This window comes from Anomaloglossus baeobatrachus, chromosome 2 (genome assembly GCF_048569485.1).
Source record: "Anomaloglossus baeobatrachus isolate aAnoBae1 chromosome 2, aAnoBae1.hap1, whole genome shotgun sequence".
NCBI lineage: Eukaryota > Metazoa > Chordata > Amphibia > Anura > Aromobatidae > Anomaloglossus > Anomaloglossus baeobatrachus.
The window spans coordinates 273488673-273513267 of NC_134354.1; the positions used below are offsets into that span (position 1 = coordinate 273488673).

The 24595-nt window shown below is 46.4% G+C and overlaps 1 protein-coding gene across 5 annotated transcripts in view; it reads right to left on the reverse strand.

Annotated features, from left to right (window-relative positions):
* Positions 1 to 6249: 6249 nt before the first annotated feature.
* Positions 6250 to 24595, reverse strand: part of LOC142289838 (centromere protein C-like) — a 246824-nt gene continuing 228478 nt past the window's right edge. For all 5 annotated transcript variants that reach the window (XM_075333780.1, XM_075333776.1, XM_075333777.1 and 2 more), the window contains one exon: positions 6250 to 6960. In XM_075333780.1, the coding sequence (XP_075189895.1) occupies positions 6887 to 6960 (74 nt within the window). In that variant the 3' untranslated portion in view covers positions 6250 to 6886. The remainder of the gene's footprint in view (positions 6961 to 24595) is intronic.

The following is a 24595-nucleotide window of genomic DNA, read 5'->3' on the forward strand; positions in this document are numbered from 1 at the left end:
GCGTGAACCCTTGTTGTCTTTTTGTTGATGCCTTCCTGCTCTTTTTTCTTCCTTAGTCTCTTACTGTTTATTCCTGTGAGTTTGCAGTGTGTCTGAGCTTTGGTTTTCCTCTGTCTTAATCTGTTTCCATCACATTCCTGCCCCTACCTTCCCTGGGGGGCGTAACAGATTAGATCTGGTCAGGAGAATAGTAAGGCACGGGACTCCAACATCTCCATCTTCAGGAGTTATCCGAAGATCAGGGATAGGGTACCCTACAGTTAGGGACAGTATAGGAGCCCCTTGTCCCTCGCTATCCTGCAGTCACATCGTGACATCATGGTATTGCGGACACAGGAACTTGTGGACAGGCCAGGAGTCCAGGAGATGAGACATCATCGGCTTCTTGAAGGTGAATTAAGGCTCCTGTCTATACCTACGACCTGAGGTTTCTGCAGTGCTCAGTGAGGAGGTGGCAAGGACGCTGCTTACCTCCTGATACGTCCCCATTCTTGTCTGCTGTCTCCATTTGAGGTACAATAGAATAAAGTCAGGTTCTTGAGTTATCACCGTCACTGAAGGCTGCCTGGGCATCCCCCAATCTGTGTGAGATTTCAAGCAACTGCCATAAATTTCATCCGCAACCTAGCTTTTATTAATAAGATCTAAAACTCCCCACAAGGTTAAGGATTAATATATATGGTAAAGAACCAAACAGCTGGTAGGTATGTAAAGAGGTAGCATATGGGTGTAGGTCCCTGAATGTATCCAAGCCACCTTAAAAGGAATACTCTGAACCAGACCTTGGCAAAGTGCGGCTCATGGGCCACATCTGGCACTCTGGCTGTTTCAATCTAGCCAGTGGGCTGAAACAGCCGAGGGATTGAACACAGTGGCCCACAGGCCGTTTTGTGGCCTCCCTGGCCCGATATTACTGCTATATGCATTATCTGGATGTAGATAATGGTGAATTCTCCTTCCACAGATCTGTGTGTGTGAATGAGACAGCAGCTGCGATAACATCACTTCATCACATCTGCTGTGCGTATTCGGTGCAACAGAGACCGGAGTAGAGTGTTGGGGTAATGGGAGCAAGGTATGGGTTTTTCTTTTTTTTATATGTGTATGGCATGTGTGCGTATATATAGGGGACTATGTGATGGCTCATACTCTATTTATAGAAGCTAGAAGGAGGCTGGCTCATACATCATATAGGGAGCAATGTGACCACTGATACTTTCTATAGAGGCTATGTGAGGGCTCACTACATATAGTGGGGCTTTGTAGGGCTCATACTGTATAAAAGGGGATTGTGTGACAATTCATACTGCATATAGAGGGACTGTGTGGTGATTCATACCATATATAGGGGGCTATGTAGGGTCACATACTGTACATAGGGGGCTATGTGAGAGCTCTTACTATATAAAGGGGGCTATGTGAGGGTCACACATTCTGTAGGGATTCATGCTGTCTAAAGTGAGACTTTGTGAGGATTCATATTAATTTATCGTGGGCACATACGCTAAAGGTCAGAAACCAGAGTGGAGGTAGGACCAGTCTAATAAGGCACATACTACTAGGGAATTGGCCAGGGAAGCAGAACTCTGCTGGCCACAATGATAGAAATTCCAGCAAATTCTGGGCGTGCCTCCCTATAGCCATGTGGAGAGTCTCCAAACAGGAGGATACAGCAGGGCTGGGAGTACTACAACGCCGCACCCCAAAAGACCTCCCATTAGGGGAAGCTGGCCATGTACAGTACGCTGCACGCTGTAAGTATGAAGGCGTGACAATACTGTATATAGTGGAACTGTGTGGGGATTCATAGTTTATATAGGCAGACTGTGGGTGCTCATATTGTATATAGAGGGGCTATATGGAGGCTCATACTGTATATAGGGGGCTGTGTGGAGGCTTATAATGTATACAAGGGATGTGTGTGGCATTATACTGTGTATAGTGATAGTGTTCTCATTTGTAATTCTACTTGACAGTAAATACAAATATTAATATAAAATAATTATTGTTAATAATATTGAGCACAATTCTTTTCAGCATATTGCATCAGCCCCCACAGCAGTCACAGTCTCTCTTGTAGCCCCTCAGAAAAATGAATTGCCCACCTGTGGTATGGACAGTAAGGCCCCAAAGACAAGGAAGGGAAAGAGAGAAGAGATTAGGAAGAGTTATGTCGCTGCGTGTAACGGGGCCTTATCTAACGATATATCGCCGGGGTCACGGATTCCGTGACGCACATCCGGCATCGTCAGCGATGTCGTTGCGTGTAACACGTACGAGCGACCGCTAACGATGGAAAATACTCACCAAACCATCCATTGTTGACTCGTCGTTCGTTTTCTAAAAATCGTTGATTGTTGAGGATGCAGGTTGTTCGCCGTTCCCGAGGCAGTAAACATCGCTACGTGTGACACCTCGGGAACGACGAACTACAGCTTACCTGCGGCTGCCGGCAATTAGGAAGGAAGGAGGTGGACGGGATGTTACGGCCGCTCATCTCCTCCCCTCCGCTTCTATTGGGCGGCCGCTTAGTGACGACGCTGTGACGCCGCACGAACCGCCCCCATAGAAAGGAGGCGGTTTGCCGGCAACAGTGACGTCGCTATGCAGGTAAGTCCGTGTGACGGCTCCTAACGATATTGTGCGCCACGGGCAGCGATTTGCCCGTGACGCAGAAACGACGGGGGCGGGTGCTTTCACCAGCGATATCGCTAGTGATATTGCTGCGTGTAAAGCCCCCTTTAGAATAGTACAAATCTGATGAAGGGCGTGTGCCCCCATTTCATCTGGCTCTATTGTGCTCCTAAAATATTTCTTGAAGTCCTGCCTAGCGGTAGCGGTTGGCACACTTATATTAAAAGTACCACCTCTGCTCCTTGTTGACTCCTCTCTAATAATCCCTCCCTATGACTATAAGCATTACTCAAATAAAGAAAAGGACTTAGAACTTCCTGGGATTTTCGCAGTAGAAGATAGCTACATGATTAATTACCCCCACTATATAATAACAGCAGACCGGGCATTGAGAAAGAGCAGCATCTGTCAGTGGATTAGCTGTGCTCCAATATACCTTAGATCAGGGCTTGGCAAAGCGCGGAATGCTGGCCATCTAGCTGTTGCAGTCCAGCCCGCGAATTGAGACAGCTAAAGGGTTCAAAACAGTGGACGGCACCTTGCCCTCCGCCTACTGTCCTATGTTACCGCTATCTGCAGGATGCAGAAAAAGGTGAATGAATTGGTGGAGGAGGGGCCGCCGGCCCTTTCTTACACTAATCAGTGTGTCAGACAGCTGTGTAAAGGGTCAGTGCAGCAGAGCGGTGGGGGAACTGGCGAGAGGGAAGTACGTGTTTTTTTCATATGTGTATGAGCGCATACTGTATATAGGGGCTATGTGGGGCTTATGGGGTACATAGGTGTCTATATGGGGCTCATAGGGTATATAGGAGGCTATGTGGGGCTCATGAATGTAGGAAGCTATGTAGGGTTCATACAGTATATCAGAGGCCATCTGGGGCTCATGAATATAGGAGGCTATGTGGGGGTCATAAAGTATATAGGATGCTATGTGGGGCTCATGAATATTGGAGGCTATGTGGGGGTCTTGAGGTATATAGGAGACTATGTGGTCTCATATACATAGGAGGCTATGTTGGGTTCATGTATACAGCAGACCATGTGGGAGCTCATGTATATAGGAGGCTATGTGGGGGCTCACGTATATAGGAGGCTATGTGAGGGCTCACGTATATAGGAGACTATGTGGGGGCTAATGTATATAGGAAGCTATGTGGGGCTCATTAATACAGGAGCCTATGTGAGGGCTCATGTATATAGGAGCGTATGTGGGGGCTCATGTATATACGAAGCTATATGAATATGGTATTTTTTTTGCAATTTCACTGCACTTGTAATTTTTTTCCCATTTTACAGTACACTATGTGGCAAAATGAATGGTGTGATTGCAAAGTACAGCTATGTTGGCGAAAAAATCTAAAAGGTTATAACTCTTGGAAAAAGAGAAGATAAAAACGTAAGCACAAAAAGAGATAATCACAAGGTCATAAAGGTTAAAGTGCCAAGGACAGCATGCTGGTATCTGCTTCACATAAGGCTGCTTTCACACTACGTTTTCTTAACATCCGTCATGAACGTTTTTTTAACGCAAAAACGGATCCAGTGCAAATGCGTTTTAATTTCAATGCATTTGCAATGGACTCGCGTCAACATGCGTTCACCTGCGTTTGCGTGCGTTATAGTGAGGATCCAGCGACTTGCAGTTTTTTTTAACTTTTTTCAAAAACGCTACTTTTAGCGTTTTTGAGCTGCGTCCAAATACTGCAAATTGCTGGATCCTGACTAAACAGCATGCAAACGCAAGTGAACGCTGGCATGCTGATAGACAAGATCCTGCTTGCTCTACTGAGCATGCCCAGAAACCTGCCTCGCGTGATCAGTCCCTCCCTCCCTCTCTCTCCACTCTCCCCCGCCTGAGAGCGGAGGACGCTCGTAACCAAGGTAAACATCGGGTAACCGCAGTTTTAGTTACCCGATGTTTATCTTGGTTACGTGTGCAGGGAACCGGCTCCTAGCAGCTGCAGACGCTCGTAACCAATGTAAATATCCAAGCAAGTTACCCGATGTTTACCTTGGTTACGAGCCTCCACAGCTGTCAGATGTCGGCTCCCAGTCTTTCACGTTCAGTTCCCCTCACTCCCGATCACATGACTCCAATGCCCGCCCATAAACTTAAAGTGACAGGATCCTGCAAAATAACACATGCGTTTGCATACGTGTTTCTTTGCAAAAACAGGATCCGCTTTTCAGCAAAAAAACGTTCATGACGCATGCTAAAAAAAACGTAGTGTGAAAGCAGCCTAACTTGTTTTATTTACTGCCCCATTCTATGTCCTGTTGTGTATAAATATGTGACTTCAGATTTTGTGTTATATTGAGCCTGAAGAAGAGACCTGAGTAGTCTCGAAAGCTTGCTATTATTACCATCTTTTCAGTTAGCCATTAAAAGGTATCAACCACTGATACTGGACTTCAGTTCTTTTAAACAATTTTTTAAGGGCAGCATGAACACCAAATACAGTCCTGGACAATCTACCTAGTATATTAGAAGAAGGTACAGAAATATGAGATTGTCTGGATTTGTCTAAGGTTTCATTCACGCTTCCATATTTAAACATGTATGTGAAAAAAATGGTTTCACTAAAATCAATGTTTTCCTTCAGTGTCATCACTGTACGGTTCCGGTGTCCCTTTTTTCCATCCGCGTGTCATCACTGTACGGTTCATGTGTCTCTTTTTACTTTCAGCATGTCATGACTGTATTTTTCATGTGTCCTTTTTTACCATCAGCGTGTCATCACTGTATTTTTCATGTGTCCCTTTTTACCATCAGCGTGTCATCACTGTATTTTTCATGTGTCCCTTTTTACCATCAGCGTGTCATCCAGGTTCATGTGTCCCCATCAGCGTGTCATCACTGTATTTTTCATGTGTCCCTTTTTGCCATCATTGTACGGTTCCTGTGTCCCTTTTTACCATCAGCGTGTCATCACTGTACGTTTCCCGTGTCCCTTTTTGCCATCAGCGTGTCATCACTGTACGGTTCATGTGTCCCTTTTTACCATCAGCATGTCATCACTGTATGGTTCATGTGTCCCTTTTTGCCATCAGCGTGTCATCACTGTACGGTTCCTGTGTCCCTTTTTACCATCAGCGTGTCATCACTGTATGGTTCCTGTGTCCCTTTTTACCATCAGCGTGTCATCACTGTACGGTTCCTGTGTCCCTTTTTACCATCAGCGTGTCATCACTGTATGGTTCCTGTGTCCCTTTTTACCATCAGCGTGTCATCACTGTATGGTTCATGTGTCCCTTTTTACCATCAGCGTGTCATCACTGTATGGTTCCTGTGTCCCTTTTTACCATCAGCGTGTCATCACTGTACGGTTCCTGTGTCCTTTTTGCCATCAGCGTGTCATCACTCTTTGGTTCATGTGTCCCCATCAGCGTGTCATCACTGTATGGTTCATGTGTCCCTTTTTGCCTAAGAGTGGGAGAACATCAATGGCGTATTCTAATAATTCATTTCTTTTGGATTACATTCTAACAAGTGGTTTGCTTTTCCCTTCCATTGTATAAGCCCTGTATGTTCAAACACACACGTACGCATAGGTGGGTTGTGGAGATTCATTGCAGGGTACGTTAGAGAAAATAAGAACAAAAAAACATTACAACTACTTTTATTTGTACATTACAAATTTACAAATATAAAACTTTTTTTCAGAACAATATTAACATTATTTGCATGGTTACACTAACGGGAATCTGTCAGCAAGTTCTTGCTATATGATTTGACAGCAGCATGAGGTAGGGACAGAGACCCTGATTCCAGCAATGTATCACTTAGTTTCCTAGGTGCGGCAGGTTTCATAGAATCATGGTTTTCTCTATTACAGACATAGCAGAGCTCAGATATTGAGGACCATGTAATCCGTTGCAGATTCCTGTGTACAATGTACAGCAACAGAAAACTGCTAATCAGTGCTATGGGTATGATTGAATTAACAGGTCCAGGCCAGCTGCCCTGTAGGGTAATCTCCTGCTGATAAAACACTGATTGTATTGAAATGGCTAAATACAGCCTTGTAAGTGACACATTGCTGGAATCAGGGTCTCTGTCACTACATCACGGTGCTCTGAGATAGCAAAAACCTGCTGTCAGATTCCCTTTAAATTACATAATCTGTATTATGTATAAGAATCCAATGTTTTATAACAGAACAACCAACTTTAAACTTTAACGTTTTCTGCACAGATACATTGTATACAATGTAGCTAAATATTATTTAACATTAGAATAACCTTCAGTAAACTATGCCAGTTTAAATTTGCTGTAGACCAGCACGGCTTCTCCAGCTAGAAGATTTGTTATTTTGCAGTGGTGACCTAGAAAAAAAAAAAAAAAGAGATTTCAATAAATTAAATACTCCAGTAAGTATTCACAGGTCTAGTAATTTCGTCAACATAACGTAATGTATTTTGAAGATAATTCAGTGGCCCAAGAGGTTTTTCTGGCCACATTCATCAGAATGCTTCTGACACTAGGAGGATACATGGACAGTTTGGTGAACATCAAGTCATGGGTAGAGTGAATACAACATGGTAAAAAGGACCTAACCATGCACTTGCTGTAGTGCAACCCACTGGAATCTGTGTGGGTGGGGATAGGTATTTCTTTAAATTGTTTTATACATTTAACCCCGGCTGATTTTTCGCTTTCAGGGTTTTTTTTGCCATTCTTCTTCCGAGACACGTAACCTTATTATTTTTCAAGCAATATGGTTATGTGAGGGCTCATTTTTTGCAGTACTTTGAAATGAAACCATTTGTTTTACCATATACTGTACTGGAAAACTGCAACAAAATTCCAAATGCGGAAAAATTGGAAAAAAAGTGCGATAGCACTATTGTTTTTGAGATATTTTATTCACTGTGTTCAGTATATAGTTAACTGATGTATGCGTGTGATGCCTGAGGTCAGTGCGAGTTCGTAGACGCCAAACATATATAGGTTTACTTTTATCTAAGAGGTTAAAAATAATCAGCAATTTGTCCGAAAAAAGTGACACGTTTTACGCCATATTCTGTGACCCGTAGCGTTCTCATTTTTCGGGGTCTATGGCTCAGTGACGGCTTATTTTTTGTGTCTCAGGCTGACGTTTTTAATAGTATTTTTGCACAGATGCTACGTTTTGATTGCCTCTTATTGCATTTAGCGTAAATTTTGTGGTGACCAAAAACGTAATTTTGGTGTTTAGATTTTTTTTTGCCACTGTGCCGTTTACCGATCAGATTAATTGACTTCATATTTTGATAGATCTGTCATTTTATTTTTTAAAACTTTTTTTTTTTTATTTTACTAGTTTCTCTAGGGGACTATATGGATCAGCAATCCTATCGCTCTGCCCTATCTGCTGATCACAGCTACAGAGCTGAGAGGAGCAGATATACTCGTTTCATGTCTCACTCAGCTCTCGGCCGGGTGAAACTGAAAGTGAGTCATGAGAGCTACAGGAGTCATCACATTACCCTGTACTACCATGAGAACCACCGGAAGTCACGTGATCACGTGACTTCCTGTATCGGCCGGTAAGTAAATGTTTACCACCGATGCCACTATAATGGCGCTGTCACATATTGACAGCGCTATTTAAGGAGTTAAACGGCACGGGCAGATAACGATTTTGCTCATGCCTAGCAGGCACACATCTCAGTTGTGAAAAACAGCTGAGATGTGCGCCGATTGCTGCAGCAGACCGCGGGCAGTAACACTATGACCGCTAGGACGTAATATTACTGCCCGCGGTCGTTAAGGGGTTAAACAACCACTTTAATATATCTAAAGAGGGAACTGGAGTGAATATTTTTATAAAGACAAGCATTTTGAGTTGCCCAGTTGATTAAGAAATTTTAAGCAGGACTTAAAAGGGATTGTCCAAAGAAACAAAGTACATTTTAAATCAACAGATCGTGGAGCAGTAACATGTTACTAAAAATCTTCCCGTGTTATTTGCGGTGTCCGACATTCAAACATGCACAAATGCTCTAGTTTAGGGCTCATTCACATGACCGTTCCGTCTGTCCTGGTCAGTTCCTGTTTTTTTGTGGACCTATGGAAAGGACCATCTTTTCAATGACTTTTGTGTAGGATCAGACGGCACACGGAAAAACCTCCGCGTGCATCCGATCCTACAAAAAAACACATCGGATGCCGTATGTCCGTTCCGTTATTATGGAACATGTCCTATTCTGTTCCGTAATAACGGACCATGACTCAATACAAGTCAATGGGCCTGCAAAATCCCTGGAAGCCACACAGAAGCACTTCCGTGTGACCTCAGTCGGGTGCCCCTGCAGTCTGTGTCCCGCTCCAGCCACGCAGCTGCCCGCACTGCAGTATGCCAGTGTCTGCCCGCACTGCAGTATCAGCAGCTTCTCACACTGCAGTGCGTGCAGCCGCGAGGATGACTAGCGCTGCTGTCAGGAGGTTGGATGAGATCATTACCTGCTGTGACGATCTCTGGCACTCCTGACGTCAGATCTGTCACTGCCTTCTATGCCCGCCGCGTTCTCACATCAAGTCTCGCGGGCGGCCCGAGACTGTCACTAGTGGTGACGTCACGGGCTCCCGCGATACTGCTGAGAACGCGGTGGGCATAGAAGTCAGTGACAGCGCTGACGTCAGGTTTGCAGGAGATCGTCACAGCAGGTCATCACAGCAGGTAATGATCTCATCCAACCTCCTGACAGCAGCGCTCACCATCCCCTGCAGTGACCTGGGCTGACCTACTGATGTTAGCTCAGGTCACTGCACTGCTCTTCCAACCAATGGGGAACATTCTGTTCTTCATTGACTGGGACAGTGACTATGGTCTGGATCGTCGTGGGACCCCCTTATTGGATTACGCCGGACCCGGATTTGATTGTTCTTTTCAATAAATTGGTGAAAGAGGGAATGTTTTGGGGAGTGTTTTTTCAAGTAAAACTTTTTTTGTTGTCTATTTTTTTTTTATTATTACTGACTGGGTTGGTGATGTCGGGTATATGATAGACGCGTGACATCACTAACCCCAGGGCTTGATGCCAGGTGACATTACACATCTGGCATCAACCCCATATATCACCCTGTTTGCCACCGCACCAGGGCAACGGGATGAGTTGGGAAAAAGCGCCAGGATTGGCACATCTAATGGATGCGCCACTTCTGGGGCGGCTGTAGCCTGCTATTTTTAGGCTGGGGAGTGTCCAATAACAGTGGTCCTCCCTAGTCTGAGAATACCAGACCCCAGCTGTCCGTTTTACCTTGGCTGGTGATCCAATTTGGGGGGGACCCCGTGTTTTAAATTATTTATTTAATTTAAAAAACAGTGTGGGGTGCCCTCTGTTTTTGATTACCAGCCAAGATGAAGCTGCCAGCTGTGGTCTGCCGCCGTCTGCTTTACCCTAGCTAGCTACAAAAGATAGGGGGGACCTCACGTCGTCTTTTTTTTTTTTAAATCATTTATTTATTAGCTAAATATAAGGCTAAGCACCCTTTAGTGCCACATGAAAGTCACTAAAGGGTGCCAGCTTACAATATGCAGGGGGGTAGGACATTATATATGTCTTTCTCATCTATCTATTCATTCATTATTCAATCCCTCTCTCTGTATCTATCTACCCAGCTCTATATCTAACCATCTATTTATCTTTGTAGCTGCTTCCGTTTTTTGCCGTCCGCAAAAAAAACAGAAGACACACGGATGACACACGAACCGCATACGGAACAGAACGGATGTCACACGGATGTATCCGTGAAAAAAACTGACCATTTTTTGCGGACCGCAAAAATGGAAAGGTCATGTGAATGTAGCCTTATGGTCAACACATACAGCAGCTGCAGGAGGGAAGCATAAGTCACTTAGGATAAGTGAGAAAACAGACGACACTGTAGGAGTTCACAGCTGTATGTGTGAAAGAACACATTCCCCTGCCTGTCTGTTTTATCACAGGAGTATTTCTGCTGCTTCAACATCAACAAATCAATTCTGTGATAAGTCACTGACTTGATTTATGATGAGCTCAGAGGGCTGGAGACGCAGCAGGCACACTCACTCCTATGATAAAACCGGCATGGCGGTTTTTTTTTACCTGAGAAAGTAGCAGCTGCGAGCCGCTGCTGTTTGTCTGTTTACTCACTTAACATAAGTGACTTTTGCTTCCTTTCCAATCCAGGAATTGTGGTATGTGCCGACCATGAACTGGGAGCAGCTCTACATGATCAGACAAAGCAAATAACACTATACAGTATCACAGCACGGGAATATTGTTTAACACATCCAGACCTATTATTAATCCAAGGTCTATTAGTTAAAATATACTTTGTGGGTAAACCCCTTTAATAGAAATAGTGAACTTCTAGATCATCTATATATATATATATAATTGCCTTAATCTGTCTGTCTGTCTTGCTCCAAAATTGTGTCACCGTGACATTGTGTCACCGTGACAGTGTCGTTAGAGTAACAACTGTCAAATTGGCCGCTGGGCTCGGCCTGGCCCCCCCCCCACGGATTGGCCGCTCGCCTCGGCCTGGCCCCGCCCCCCGCATGGATTAGCCGTCCGCCCCGGCCCTCCGCACGCATCGCCAGCTCCAGCGTACACTGGCTCCCGGTACACATGTGCAGGGAGCCGGCATACGCTGACGCCTCGCCCGCTCGCCCCCGCCACACGTTGGCACACTCGGCCCCGCCCCCGGCGGACATAACCTTGCGATGCTAGGATCGTGACGGAGCCGGTGTACGCTGGTAACCATGATACACATCGCGTAACTATAGGAAGCGCTTCCCTTAGTTACCCGATGTGTATCATGGTTACCAGCGTACACCGGCTCCCGGTACACATGTGCAGGGAGCCGGCATACGCTGATGCCTCGCCCGCTCAGCCCCGCCCCCGGCACACGTTGCCACGCTTGGACCCGCCCCCGGCGGCCCCAGCATGGGGGATGGAGCACGATGGGGGGTGCGCAGTATGGGGGATGGAGCACGATGGGGGGTGCGCAGCATGTCGGATGGAGCACGATGGGGGGTGCGCAGCATGTCGGATGGAGCACGATGGGGGGTGCGCAGCATGAGGGATGGAGCACGATGGGGGGTGCGCAGCATGGGGAATAGAGCACGATAGGGGGTGCGCAGCATGGGGGTTGGAGTACAATAGGGGGTGCGCAGCATGGGGGATGGAGCATGATGGGGGGTGCGCAGCATGGGGGATGGAGCACGATGGGGGGTGCGCAGCACGGGGGATGAAGCACGATGGGGGGTGCGCAGCATGGGGGATGGAACACGATGGGCGGTGCGCAGCATGGGGGATGGAACACGATGGGGGGTGCGCAGTATGGGGGATGGAGCACAATGGGGGTGCGCAGCATGGGGGATGGAGCACGATGGGGGGTGCGCAGCATGTCGGATGGAGCACGATGGGGGGTGCGCAGCATGTCGGATGGAGCACGATGGGGGGTGCGCAGCATGGGGGATGGAGCACGATGGGGGGTGTGCAGCATGGGGAATGGAGCACGATAGGGGGTGCGCAGCATGAGGGTTGGAGTACAATAGGGGGTGCGCAGCATGGGGGATGGAGCATGATGGGGGGTGCGCAGCATGGGGGATGGAGCACGATGGGGGGTGCGCAGCATGTCGGATGGAGCACGATGGGGGGTGCGCAGCATGTCGGATGGAGCACGATGGGGGGTGCGCAGCATGGGGGATGGAGCACGATGGGGGGTGCGCAGCATGTCGGATGGAGCACGATGGGGGGTGCGCAGCATGTCGGATGGAGCACGATGGGGGGTGCGCAGCATGGGGGATGGAGCACGATGGGGGGTGCGCAGCATGGGGAGTGGAGCACGATAGGGGGTGCGCAGCATGGGGGTTGGAGTACAATAGGGGGTGCGCAGCATGGGGGATGGAGCATGATGGGGGGTGCGCAGCACGGGGGATGAAGCACGATGGGGGGTGCGCAGCATGGGGGATGGAACACGATGGGGGGTGCGCAGTATGGGGGATGGAGCACAATGGGGGTGCGCAGCATGGGGGATGGAGCACGATGGGGGGTGCAGAGCATGGGGGATGGAGCACGATGGGGGTGCGCAGCATGGGGGATGGAGCACAATGGGGGGTGCGCAGAATGGGGGATGGAGCACGATGGGGATGCGCAGCATGGGGGAAGGAGCATGATGGGGGGTGCGCAGCATGGGGGATGGAGCACAATGGGGGTGCGCAGCATGGGGTATGGAGCACGATGGGGGGTGCGCAGCATTGGGGATGGAGCACGATGGGGGTGCACACCTCCCCCCAAAACACACACACACATCGCCACACGCGCACCGCACAACACACCACACACACACTGGGAACCACAAACACCGCCCTACAAAGACACCCACACACACACAGACAACGCCGCGCACACACAACACCCAACACACACACACACCACAGCATACATAAATATACGCACATACCGCGCAACACACACTGCACAAAACATACCTCCCCCAAAGCACACACACGCACTCCACACCCACACAAACCGCGCAACACACACAGCACCACACACACACAATGCTGCAGACACACAGCGCTCCACAAACAACGCAACACACACAACGCAACACACATACAACACCGCTCTCACACACCCCCACACCCAGACAACACCCAGAACATTTACAGCGCCCTACGCAAACACTTGGTAACTACACACAACATCTATATAAATATACATTTATATATATATATATATATATATATATATATATATATATAACAAAAATCATACATTAACTACACAATACGTAAATTCTAGAATACCCGATGCGTTAGAATCGGGCCACCTTCTAGTTATTAGGATAAAGATATGATAAATCAGTATTGATGTTGAAACTGCAGGGTTCAAATTTACACACACATAACAAGATCACGTGATTGTGATCTGCACCATTAGAAGATTGTTACTCTTATTGAATTTGCTGTGGAATGACACTAGCTATGAGTACAAGCAAGCAATATTTAATACAAATTAATCTTGTTTTATATGCTTAGTAAATTTGAAGCTAAAAGACAATGTGTTAGAACAAATTGACCTATTGCTTAAATCAGTTTTTATGTTAAAATTTAATTTGAAAAACTGTATAGGTTCTCTATTTACCATATCACTATCTATATTTAACTAAAAAAACTAAACACACTAGCTGCTAAGGCTAATACTGTGCTAGTATTAAGCTTCCTGTCCTATACAGATGACTTTCCAGCAATCTCATTATCATTACAGACAAAATTACAATTCCTTTATATACAATAGAGGATACTCTCAGCTCACCAACGTCAAAATCTGTCACAAGCATCTTTGCTCAGATTGTAGCATACCCAATATACTTATTCATAAAAAGTCAATGAGTCATAGTTAGTATAATGGTGTGTATGTGGCTGCTGAAAAATACACTCTTTATTAATATTTGGTCTAGGGTTTAACACAATTACCTCAAATTCACAAAAAAGTGCACGGAGCTCAAATGTAGAAAATGAGAACATTGATATGATATTTATTAGAAAAAGCACATATATTAACCACTTCACAACATTTGATATAACTTTACGTCATGATCGGGAAGGGGCTTCCGCAAGATGATGTACAATTATGTCATGAATCATGCAGGCAATAGCGCCACTCACAGGCACTATTGGCAACACAAGTTATTTGAGAGAAACCTATTTCTCAACATAATATCGATGTGGCCAATAATTAAAAGGGGTGATCCACCTCTATAATAACGTTTCCTGGATGTGGTTTTGGGTACTTTGAGGGGTGCAGTTTTTAAATTGAATTGTCACTTCTGGGTAATTACTGTACACAGGACCTCAAAGTCACTTCAAATGTGATGTGGGTCTATTATAAAATTGGTTTAGTAAATTTTGTTGCAAAAATGAAATGATGCTGAAATTTTAACCCTTCTAACTGCCTAACAAAAAATGATACTGCTGTAAGGTATACATGTGGCAAATGTTATTAAGTAAAGAAGTTGTCCAGTCACAAATTATTTTTTTCTTAAGCTAATCTATGCTGTATTGTCATTTAAAACACACCTTTATTATTTTTATTTTATTTCTAATGGCTCTTCTGCTGGGGTCAGACACAAAACAAATGACTTAAACAGTGGAGCACCTTAGAGAGGTGTATCAAAGTAAACATATTTGTTAGCCAAGGGAACACTCACTGTGACCATACGTAACCGGAGGAACAAATCAGGAGGGCTCGGCCGAGGCGTCCAGCAGCAGCATCGCGCCCAGCAGACCGGGGGATCGCTCTACTGTGTTGGGAAAGACCCTCACAGTGCCCTACACCGAGGAGCCATACCGAGGTTGGCGCAAGTTTAAGCAGATCTATTTTATACTGAGCACTCCGTAACTGGAGATCACTCGGACACAGTTCTGGAATTGTATTCCTGCAAGTGAACAATTTGCAACCAGCCTTAATATGGAGCCCGCTTGATTTGCACCTCCGGTTACGTATGGTGACAGTGAGTGTTTCCTTTGCTGATAAATATATGTGTTTACTTTGATACACCTTCTAAGGTCCTCCACTGTTTGTTAATTCATTTGTTTTGTATCTGACCCCAGCAAGACAGCCATCCGCGCAGTGATTTTACTCTTATATATTATTCCTTGTTTGACACTTTGCAGGAGTGTTTGTTACTGCTTGCAGCATCCACATGCTCTCTATGGTGGTTAGTAAGGGCGCAGATACACACCTTATATGCTCCATATTTCTAACTTTTGTTCATTTTGAATTATCACTTTTTTTCTCTGAACCCACTTTATTTACATGCAGCTGAAGCAAACTTGATATCTCCCTATGCTTGACCTCACAGTGAGAGCTGACACCGCCCGGCAGAATGTGTCTAGCCCCGCCCCCTGCACACTCATTCCCTGTCAGTATTCTGCCCCAGTCCCTGATAGACAAATGAATACTGTGTAATGAAAACTATATATAGCACCTACCGTGATAATGGAGCTATACACAATGAGTGTATGGTAGGTTTATATATATATCTCTTTCTCTCTATATATATATATTTTATATATATATATATATATATATATATATATATATATATATATATATATATATACATACATACATACATACACACACACTTTGTGCAGCAGGCCTTCATGGAATAGCTGCTTGGAAACCACTGCTAAGAACAGACAACAAGCAGAGGAGACTTGTTTGGGCTAAAGAACACAAGGAATGGACATTAGACCAATGGAAATCTGTGCTTTGGTCTGATGAGTCCAAATTTGAGATCTTTGGATCCAACCACCATGTTTTTGTAGAAAAGGTGAATGGATGGAATCTACATGGCTGGTTCCCACCGTGCAGCATGGAGGAGGTGTGATGGTGTGGGGGTGCTTTGCTGGTGACACTGTTGGGGATTTATTGAAAATTGAAGGCATACTAAACCAGCATGCCTACTACAGCATCTTGCAGCGGCGTGCTATTCCATCCGGTTTGCGTTTAGTTGGACCATCATTTATTTTTCAACAGGACAATGACCCCAAACACACCTCCAGGCTGTGTAAGGGCTATTTGACTAAGAAGGAGAGTGATGGGGTGCTACGCCAGATGACCTGGTCTCAACAGTCACCAGACCTGAACCCAATCAAGAGGTGAGCTGGACTGCAGAGTGAAGGCAAAATGGCCAACAAGTGCTAAGAATCTCTGAGAACTCCTTCAAGACTGTTGGAAAACCATTTCCGGTGACTACCTCTTGAAGCTCATCAAGAGAATGCCATGAGTGTGCAAAGCAGTAATCAAAACAAAAGGTGGCTACTTTGAAGAACCTAGAATATAAGACATATTTTCAGTTGTTTCACACTTTTTTACGCATTTCATTCCACATGTTTTCATTCATAGTTTTGATGTCTTCAATGTGAATCTACAATTTTTAGAGTCATGAAAATAAAGAAAATTCTTTGAATGAGAAGACTTTTGGTCTGTACTGTATACAGTCATATGAAAAAGTTTGGGCACCCCTATTAATGTTAACCTTTTTTCTTTATAACAATTTGGGTTTTTGCAACAGCTATTTCAGTTTCATATATCTAATAACTGATGGACTGAGTAATCTTTCTGGATTGAAATGAGGTTTATTGTACTAACAGAAAATTTGCAATCCGCATTTAAACAAAATTTGACCGGTGCAAAAGTATGGGCACCTCAACATAAAAGTGACATTAATATTTTGTAGATCCTCCTTTTGCAAAAATAACAGCCTCTAGTCGCTTCTTGTAGCTTTTAATGAGTTCCTGGATCCTGGATGAAGGTATATTTGACCATTCCTGTTTACAAAACAATTCCAGTTCAGTTAAGTTTGATGGTCGCCGAGCATGGAGAGCACGCTTCAAATCATCCCACAGATGTTCAATGATATTCAGGTCTGGGGACTGGGATGGCCATTCCAGAACATTGTAATTGTTCCTCTGCATGAATGCCTGAGTAGATTTGGAGCGGTGCTTTGGATCATTGTCTTGCTGAAATATCCATCCCCTGCGTAACTTCAACTTTGTCACTGATTCTTGCACATTATTGTCAAGAATCTCCTGATACTGAGTTGAATCCATGCGACCCTCAACTTTAACAGGATTCCCGATGCCGGTATTGGCCACACAGCCCCAAAGCATCATGGAACCTCCACCAAATTTGACTGTGGGTAGCAAGTGCTTTTCTTGGAATGCCGTGTTTTTTTGCCTCCATGCTTAACGCCTTTTTGTATGACCAAACAACTCAATCTTTGTTTCATCAGTCCACAGGACCTTCTTCCAAAATGTAACTGGCTTGTCCAAATGTGCTTTTGCATACCTCAGGCGACTCGTTTGTGGCGTGCTTGCAGAAACGGCTTCTTTCGCATTACTCTCCCATACAGCTGCTCCTTGTGCAAAGTGCGCTGTATTGTTAACCGATGCACATTGACACCATCTGCAGCAAGATGATGCTGCAGGTCTTTGGAGGTGGTCTGTGGATTGTCCTTGACTGTGCTCACCATTCTTCTTCTCTGCCTTTCTGATATTTTTCTTGGCCTGCCACTTCTGGGCTTAACAAGAACTGTACCTGTGTTCTTTCTTCCATTTCCTTACTATGTTCCTCACAGTGGAAACTGACAGTTTAAATCTCTGAGACAACTTTTTGTATCCTTCCCCTGAACAACTATGTTGAATAATCTTTGTTTTCAGATCATTTGAGAGTTGTTTTGAGGAGCCCATGATGCCACTCTTCATAGGAGATTCAAATAGGAGAACAACTTGCAAGTGGCCACCTTAAATAACTTTTCTCATGATTGGATGCATCTGCCTATGAAGTTCAAAGCTCAATGAGGTTACAAAACCAATTTAGTGCTTTAGTAAGTCAGTAAAAAGTAGTTAGGAGTGTTCAAATCAAGAAATTGATAAAGGGTGCCCATACTTTTCCACCGGTCAAATTTTGTTTAAATGCGGATAGCACATTTTCTGTTAGTACAATAATACTCATTTCAATCCAGAAATATTACTCAGTCCATCAGTTATTAGATATATGAAACTGAAATAGCTGTTGCAAAACCCCAAATTGTTATAAAGAAAAAAGGTTAACATTAATAGGGGTGCCCAAACTTTTTCATATGACTAATATATATATATATATATATATATATATATATGATATATACACGCACACATATGCATACACACACTATATATATATATATATATATATACACACATATATACATACACGCACATATATACATATATATATATATATATATATATATATATATATACACACACACACACACACAAATATATATATACTAGAAGGTGGCCCGATTCTGCGCATCGGGTATTCTAGAATTTACGTATTGTGTAGTCCATGTATGATTTTTGTTATATATATATAGATGTTGTTGTGTGTACTTACCAAGTGTTTGTGTAGGGGCTGTACATGTTCTGGGTGTTGTCTGGGTGTGGCGGGGGGTGAGAGCGGTGTTGTATGTGTGTTGCGTTGTTTGTGGAGCGCTGTGTGTCTGTAGCGTTGTGTGTGTGTGTGTGTTGCGCGGTTTGTGTGTGTGTGGTGTGTTTTGGGGGAGGTATGTTTTGTGCAATGTGTGTGTTGTGCGGTATGTGCGTATATTTATGTATGCCGCGGTGTTTGTGTGTTGGGTGTTGTGTGTGTGCAGAGTTGTCGGTGTGTGTGGGTGTCTGTGTAGGGCGGTGTTTGTGGTTCCCAGTGTGTGTGTGTTGTGCAGTGCGCGTGTGTGTGTTGGGGGGAGGTGTGCACCTCCCATCGTGCTCCATCCCCCATGCTGCGCACCCCCCATCGTGCTCCATCCCCCATGCTGCGCACTCCCTATCGTGCTCCATCCGCCATGCTGCGCACTCCCAAACGTGCTCCATCTGCCATGCTGCGCACTCCCAAACGTGGTCCATCCGCCATGCTGCGCACTCCCAAACGTGCTCCATCCGCCATGCTGCGCACTCCCAAACGTGCTCCATCCGCCATGCTGCGCACCCCCATCGTGCTCCATCCGCCATGCTGCGCACTCCCCAACGTGCTCCATCCGCCATACTGCGCACTCCCCAACGTGCTCCATCCGCCATGCTGCGCACTCCCCATCGTGCACCATCCGCCATGCTGCGCACTGCCAACCGTGCTCCATCCGCCATGCTGCGCACTCCCAAACGTGCTCCATCCGCCATGCTGCGCACTCCCAAACGTGCTCCATCCGCCATGCTGCGCACTCCCAAACGTGCTCCATCCGCCATGCTGCGCACTCCCAAACGTGCTCCATCCGCCATGCTGCGCACTCCCAAACGTGCTCCATCCGCCATGCTGCGCACTCCCAAACGTGGTCCATCCGCCATGCTGCGCACTCCCAAACGTGGTCCATCCGCCATGCTGCGCACTCCCAAATGTGCTCCATCCGCCATGCTGCGCACTCCCAAACGTGCTCCATCCGCCATGCTGCGCACTCCCAAACGTGCTCCATCCGCCATGCTGCGCACTCCCAAACGTGCTCCATCCGCCATGCTGCGCACTCCCAAACGTGCACCATCCGCCATGCTGCGCACTCCCAAACGTGCTCCATCCGCCATGCTGCGCACTCCCAAACGTGCTCCATCCGCCATGCTGCGCACTCCCAAACGTGCTCCATCCGCCATGCTGCGCACTCCCAAACGTGCTCCATCCGCCATGCTGCGCACTCCCAAACGTGCTCCATCCGCCATGCTGCGCACTCCCAATTGTGCTCCATCCGCCATGCTGCGCACTCCCAAACGTGCTCCATCCGCCATGCTGCGCACTCCCAAACGTGCTCCATCCACTATGCTGCGCACTCCCAAACGTGCTCCATCCGCCATGCTGCGCACTCCCAAACGTGCTCCATCCGCCATGCTGCGCACTCCCAAACGTGCTCCATCCGCCATGCTGCGCACTCCCAAACGTGGTCCATCCGCCATGCTGCGCACTCCCAAACGTGCTCCATCCGCCATGCTGCGCACTCCCAAACGTGCTCCATCCGCCATGCTGCGCACTCCCAAACGTGGTCCATCCGCCATGCTGCGCACTAACAAACGTGCTCCATCCCCCATGCTGCGCACTCCCAAACGTGGTCCATCCCCCATGCTGCGCACTCCCAAACGTGCTCCATCCCCCATGCTGCGCACTCCCCATCGTGCTCCATCCCCCATGCTGCACCAGCATCAGCCTCTCTGCCCGCAGCATCAGCCTCTCTCCTCCCAGCATCAGCCTTTTCTGTCCCCATCATCAGCCTCTCTCCTCCCAGCATCAGCCTTTTCTGTCCCCAGCATCAGCCTCTCTCCTCCCAGCATCAGCCTTTTCTGTCCCTAGCATCAGCCTCTCTCCTCCCAGCCTACCCCAGCCTCAGCCTCACCCAGCATCAGCCTCTCTTCTCTCAGCCTCCCCCTCCCAGCCTTCCCCAGGATCAGCCTCTCTCCACCCAGCCTCCTCCAGCACGCCGTGCTCCTCTGCCGACACAGATCTCATCGCATACACACACACACACACACCCCCGATCGCATACACTCACACACACCCGATCGCATACACTCACGCACACACACATTGACGATATTGCACATACGCGCTCACACTCACAACATCCGGAGATACCACATGCTTCTGGCCATGTGATCCTCCGGCAGGTCCTGGAAGTTCACTGCACAGTATCGCCGCCGAGAAGCAAGCGATATCCCAGGATGTTGCGAGTGTGTGGATGCGATGTGATGTGTGTATGAGAGTGAGTGTGATCTGATGTTTGCTTGCGTGTATGTATGTTCCGCCGCTGCAGGACCTTGATGCGCTGGTAACTATGCTACCATGGTTACCAGCGTATCCCATCCCCCGTTCGCACGGGAGCCCACACCAGCATACGGCGGCAACCCCAGCAATGCGAGGGTATGTGTCGGCTGGGTTGGCAACGTACGCTGATGTGGGCTCCCGGGGGTACAGTGCTCACCTGGGAGTCGTGGCTCCGTGTCGGTCGGTTCGGGGAATGCGTGCGGGGGCGGGGCCAGAGCGAGCGTGCATTGCGTGAGGGGGGCGGGGCATGGGTGAGTTGCCAATGCCTGCAGGGTGCCGGGGCGAGAGGCCAATCCGTGGGGGGCGGAGCCTAGGCGAGCGGCCAATCCGTGCGGGGGGCGGGGCCATGGCGAGCCCAGCGGCCAATCAGCTTTGTGTCACCGTAAGGACACAATTTTGGAGCCAGACAGACAGACTGACAGACAGACAGAATAAGGCAATTATATATATAGATATTATATAAAGCTCAGTGTATGTATGTGTGTGTGTATGTATGTGTGTATGTCCGCTAAAGGAATTTGTACCGCGTCACATTTACAATCACGAAATTTTGCACAGACGACTCATGTGACTCATGTGAAAGTCATAGACTATGTTCTGACGAGAAAATGTAACCCTGCGCTTTACAGTTACTCTACAAAATCTTGCCTCCATTAAACGGAATAGAGGTGGGAGCTGCAGCCAGGCTATTAATAGCAACTGTCAGTGGTTGCTATTGGAACCAAAAAAACTGTTAGTATAACAAGCTTATGTGTGAGGTAATAAGATGTTGGTAAGGAGACTGATAGAGAGAGAGACAAAGAGACAGACACAGAAAGAGACAGACGTGGAAAAAGACAAACCTGGAGAGAGAAATCCCTGGAAAGAGACAGACGGGGAAAGAGACAGCCCTGGAAAAGACAGCCCTGGAAAGAGACAGCCGGGCAAAGAGACAGACCCGGAAAGAGACAGCACTGGAAAAAGACAGCCCTGGAAAAAGACAGCCCTGGAAAAAGACAGCCCTGGAAAAAGACAGCCCTGGAAAAAGACAGCCCTGGAAAAAGACAGCCCTGGAAAAAGACAGCCCTGGAAAGAGACAGCCGGGCAAAGAGACAGCCGGGCAAAGAGACAGCCGGGCAAAGAGACAGCCGGGCAAAGAGACAGCCGGGCAAAGAGACAGCCGGGCAAAGAGACAGACAAAGACATACGGGAAAAGAGAGAGTACTATCCCCTGGGTTTTTCCCTTGTGGGATGTGTAAGGGGTGCCTCAACATGGTCAAATCCAAGACATTCTTTGGAAAGGAATATGTCATCAGACCACATTTGACTTGTTCATCTAAAAATGTGGTGTATCAAGCAGAATGTGGTTGTGGCAAATATTATATAGGTCTCACTAGCAGAGAATTAAAAATTCGTGTACGTGAACATGTACGAGATATAGAAAAAATCCAAAACGGCACAGGAGACAGAACATCTCAAGACTCTGCCGAGGCACTATAAATTACACCACAATTCTAACCCTACCTCTTTAAAAATCAAGGCTATTGACCAAATAAAAACTGATTTGAGAGGTGATCTGGGCACTGTTTTAAGTAAATTAGAAAGCAGGTGGATTTATACATTGGGTACGGTTGCTCCTGCAGGATTAAACGAGCATTTCGGATTTAGTTCTTTTTTGTAAGTTGTATGGGTTTAATTTTATTGTTGATTTTATTTATTTTATAACATGTGTAGGCCTCTTCGGATATCGAGTTGGGCATTATGGAATTGATTGGTAATTTATGTTAATAAATATGGAATAATAAGCATTAATTCCCCTATCTCTGTGTTTAAGGATTTATAGATACCCGATCAATCTACAACATCATGACTAAATCAGGATTATGAGGAAGTAACCGCACCCGGTGTGAATTAAGGGATTGGACACAATTTTCTTCATCAAGAACAGCAATTTCATACCATATTTATATTGCATTATCTGCTATTGTATATAGGCATAGTAACATAATTGAAGTGGTTATTGCTATTCCATTGTGGATATGGGGGGGTGACTAAGGTTGTGCGTGGAGCTGTGGTTGAGTCTGGACGTGCCTTCCCCACTCGGTCAATTGGACCGAGTGGGGGAGGTAGTTCTGGAGTCTCCTAGGGCTGCCACGCCATTTAACTTTATGGGCACAATGAGGTGTTGCTGCTACCTGAGGACGCTCAGTGAGGTAGTACCACCACTGTTGCCTTGGTCTATGCATAGGTCGAAATTGCGATTAGATAATCACCTCGCGGTATTAGGATAACCTTAGATAGCTGTGTATATTGTGTATATATTGTGTATAATCTGTACAGAACATAATGGATATTCAACACATATATGTAGCCCCGTTTAGGATCTTATGTGGTCATGGTTGCGACGCATGCGCGGCTCTGGAACATGTAGATGTTTAACTGGGCTACAGTTAGAGACATGTATGCGACGCTGTAATCCGTTGGATATATATAGGAGTATACGTGGCTCTCATGTGACCACATCTTTGTAATATGGGCTAATACTTGCTTTGGCCGTAATTACGTCCAAGACATATATGTGTTATTCCACGCCAAATAAACTATTGAGGTTGCCATAGCTACACACGTCACATCTTGTGACGTAGATGGGATGGGCTGATTTGGCCTCTCTCACTGGCGAGTCAGATGTTCACGTCCGAGCGTCCCCCGCTGCCTTGACAAAGATATCTCATTGGATTAACCATATCACGTGAGTTGTTTGTTGTTATCAGAGAGTGCAGCTATTGGGTGTTATATACGTGCTGACTACAGCTGTTTGGTCTTGAGTTCCGCCGTCATATTGACTGACACTTGGTTCCCATGTGACCACGTCCTCACAACATAAGTTTGTAACTGTTTTGGACGAAGTTACGTCCGAGACATACATACGTCATTTAGACGCCAGATGTTGCCATAACAACATGTCACGTCCTGTGACGCGGTTGTGATGGGCTGACTTTGCCATAACAACATACGTCACGTCCTGTGACGCGGCTGTGATGGGCTGACTGCCTCTTTTACTGGCGGCTCAGATGTCTATGTTAAAGCGTTCCCCGCTGCCCTGTTAAGGACATCTCATTGGTTAAGTTGTATCATGAGAGTTGCTTGTTGTTGTCAGGGGGCGTAGCAATCGGATGTTATGCACGTGCTGATCACAGCTGTCTGTGCTTTGAGCTCCACCGTTATATTGACTGACACCTGGCCTCCCCTATAGTAACGCTGGATACTACCCACATGGGTCTATAGGAAGTCCATCCTCTCCTAGTTTAAACTAATTTCCCATACTATATATACCTGGCCTACACACAGTCCACCATACGTCCCCTGAGGAAGAGGTGAAACGCGCGTAGGGACTGGTGGGGTATCCGGACTTGCTGCAATTTGGTCAGTATTGTACTATAATTGTGATCATATGGTTGGTTGTGAATATGCCAATAACAAACTATTGACTGCTCTTAGTTATGCATACAGGGCTTTCTCCATACCATAATAATAATATGGATATGATACACAACTAGGTGTTTATTACAGGTAGTAGTGAGTTTGGGCACACTACCATTAAGTGGCGAAAATAGGAAATTACAGTGAGAATTGATATATACTCCATTGTATT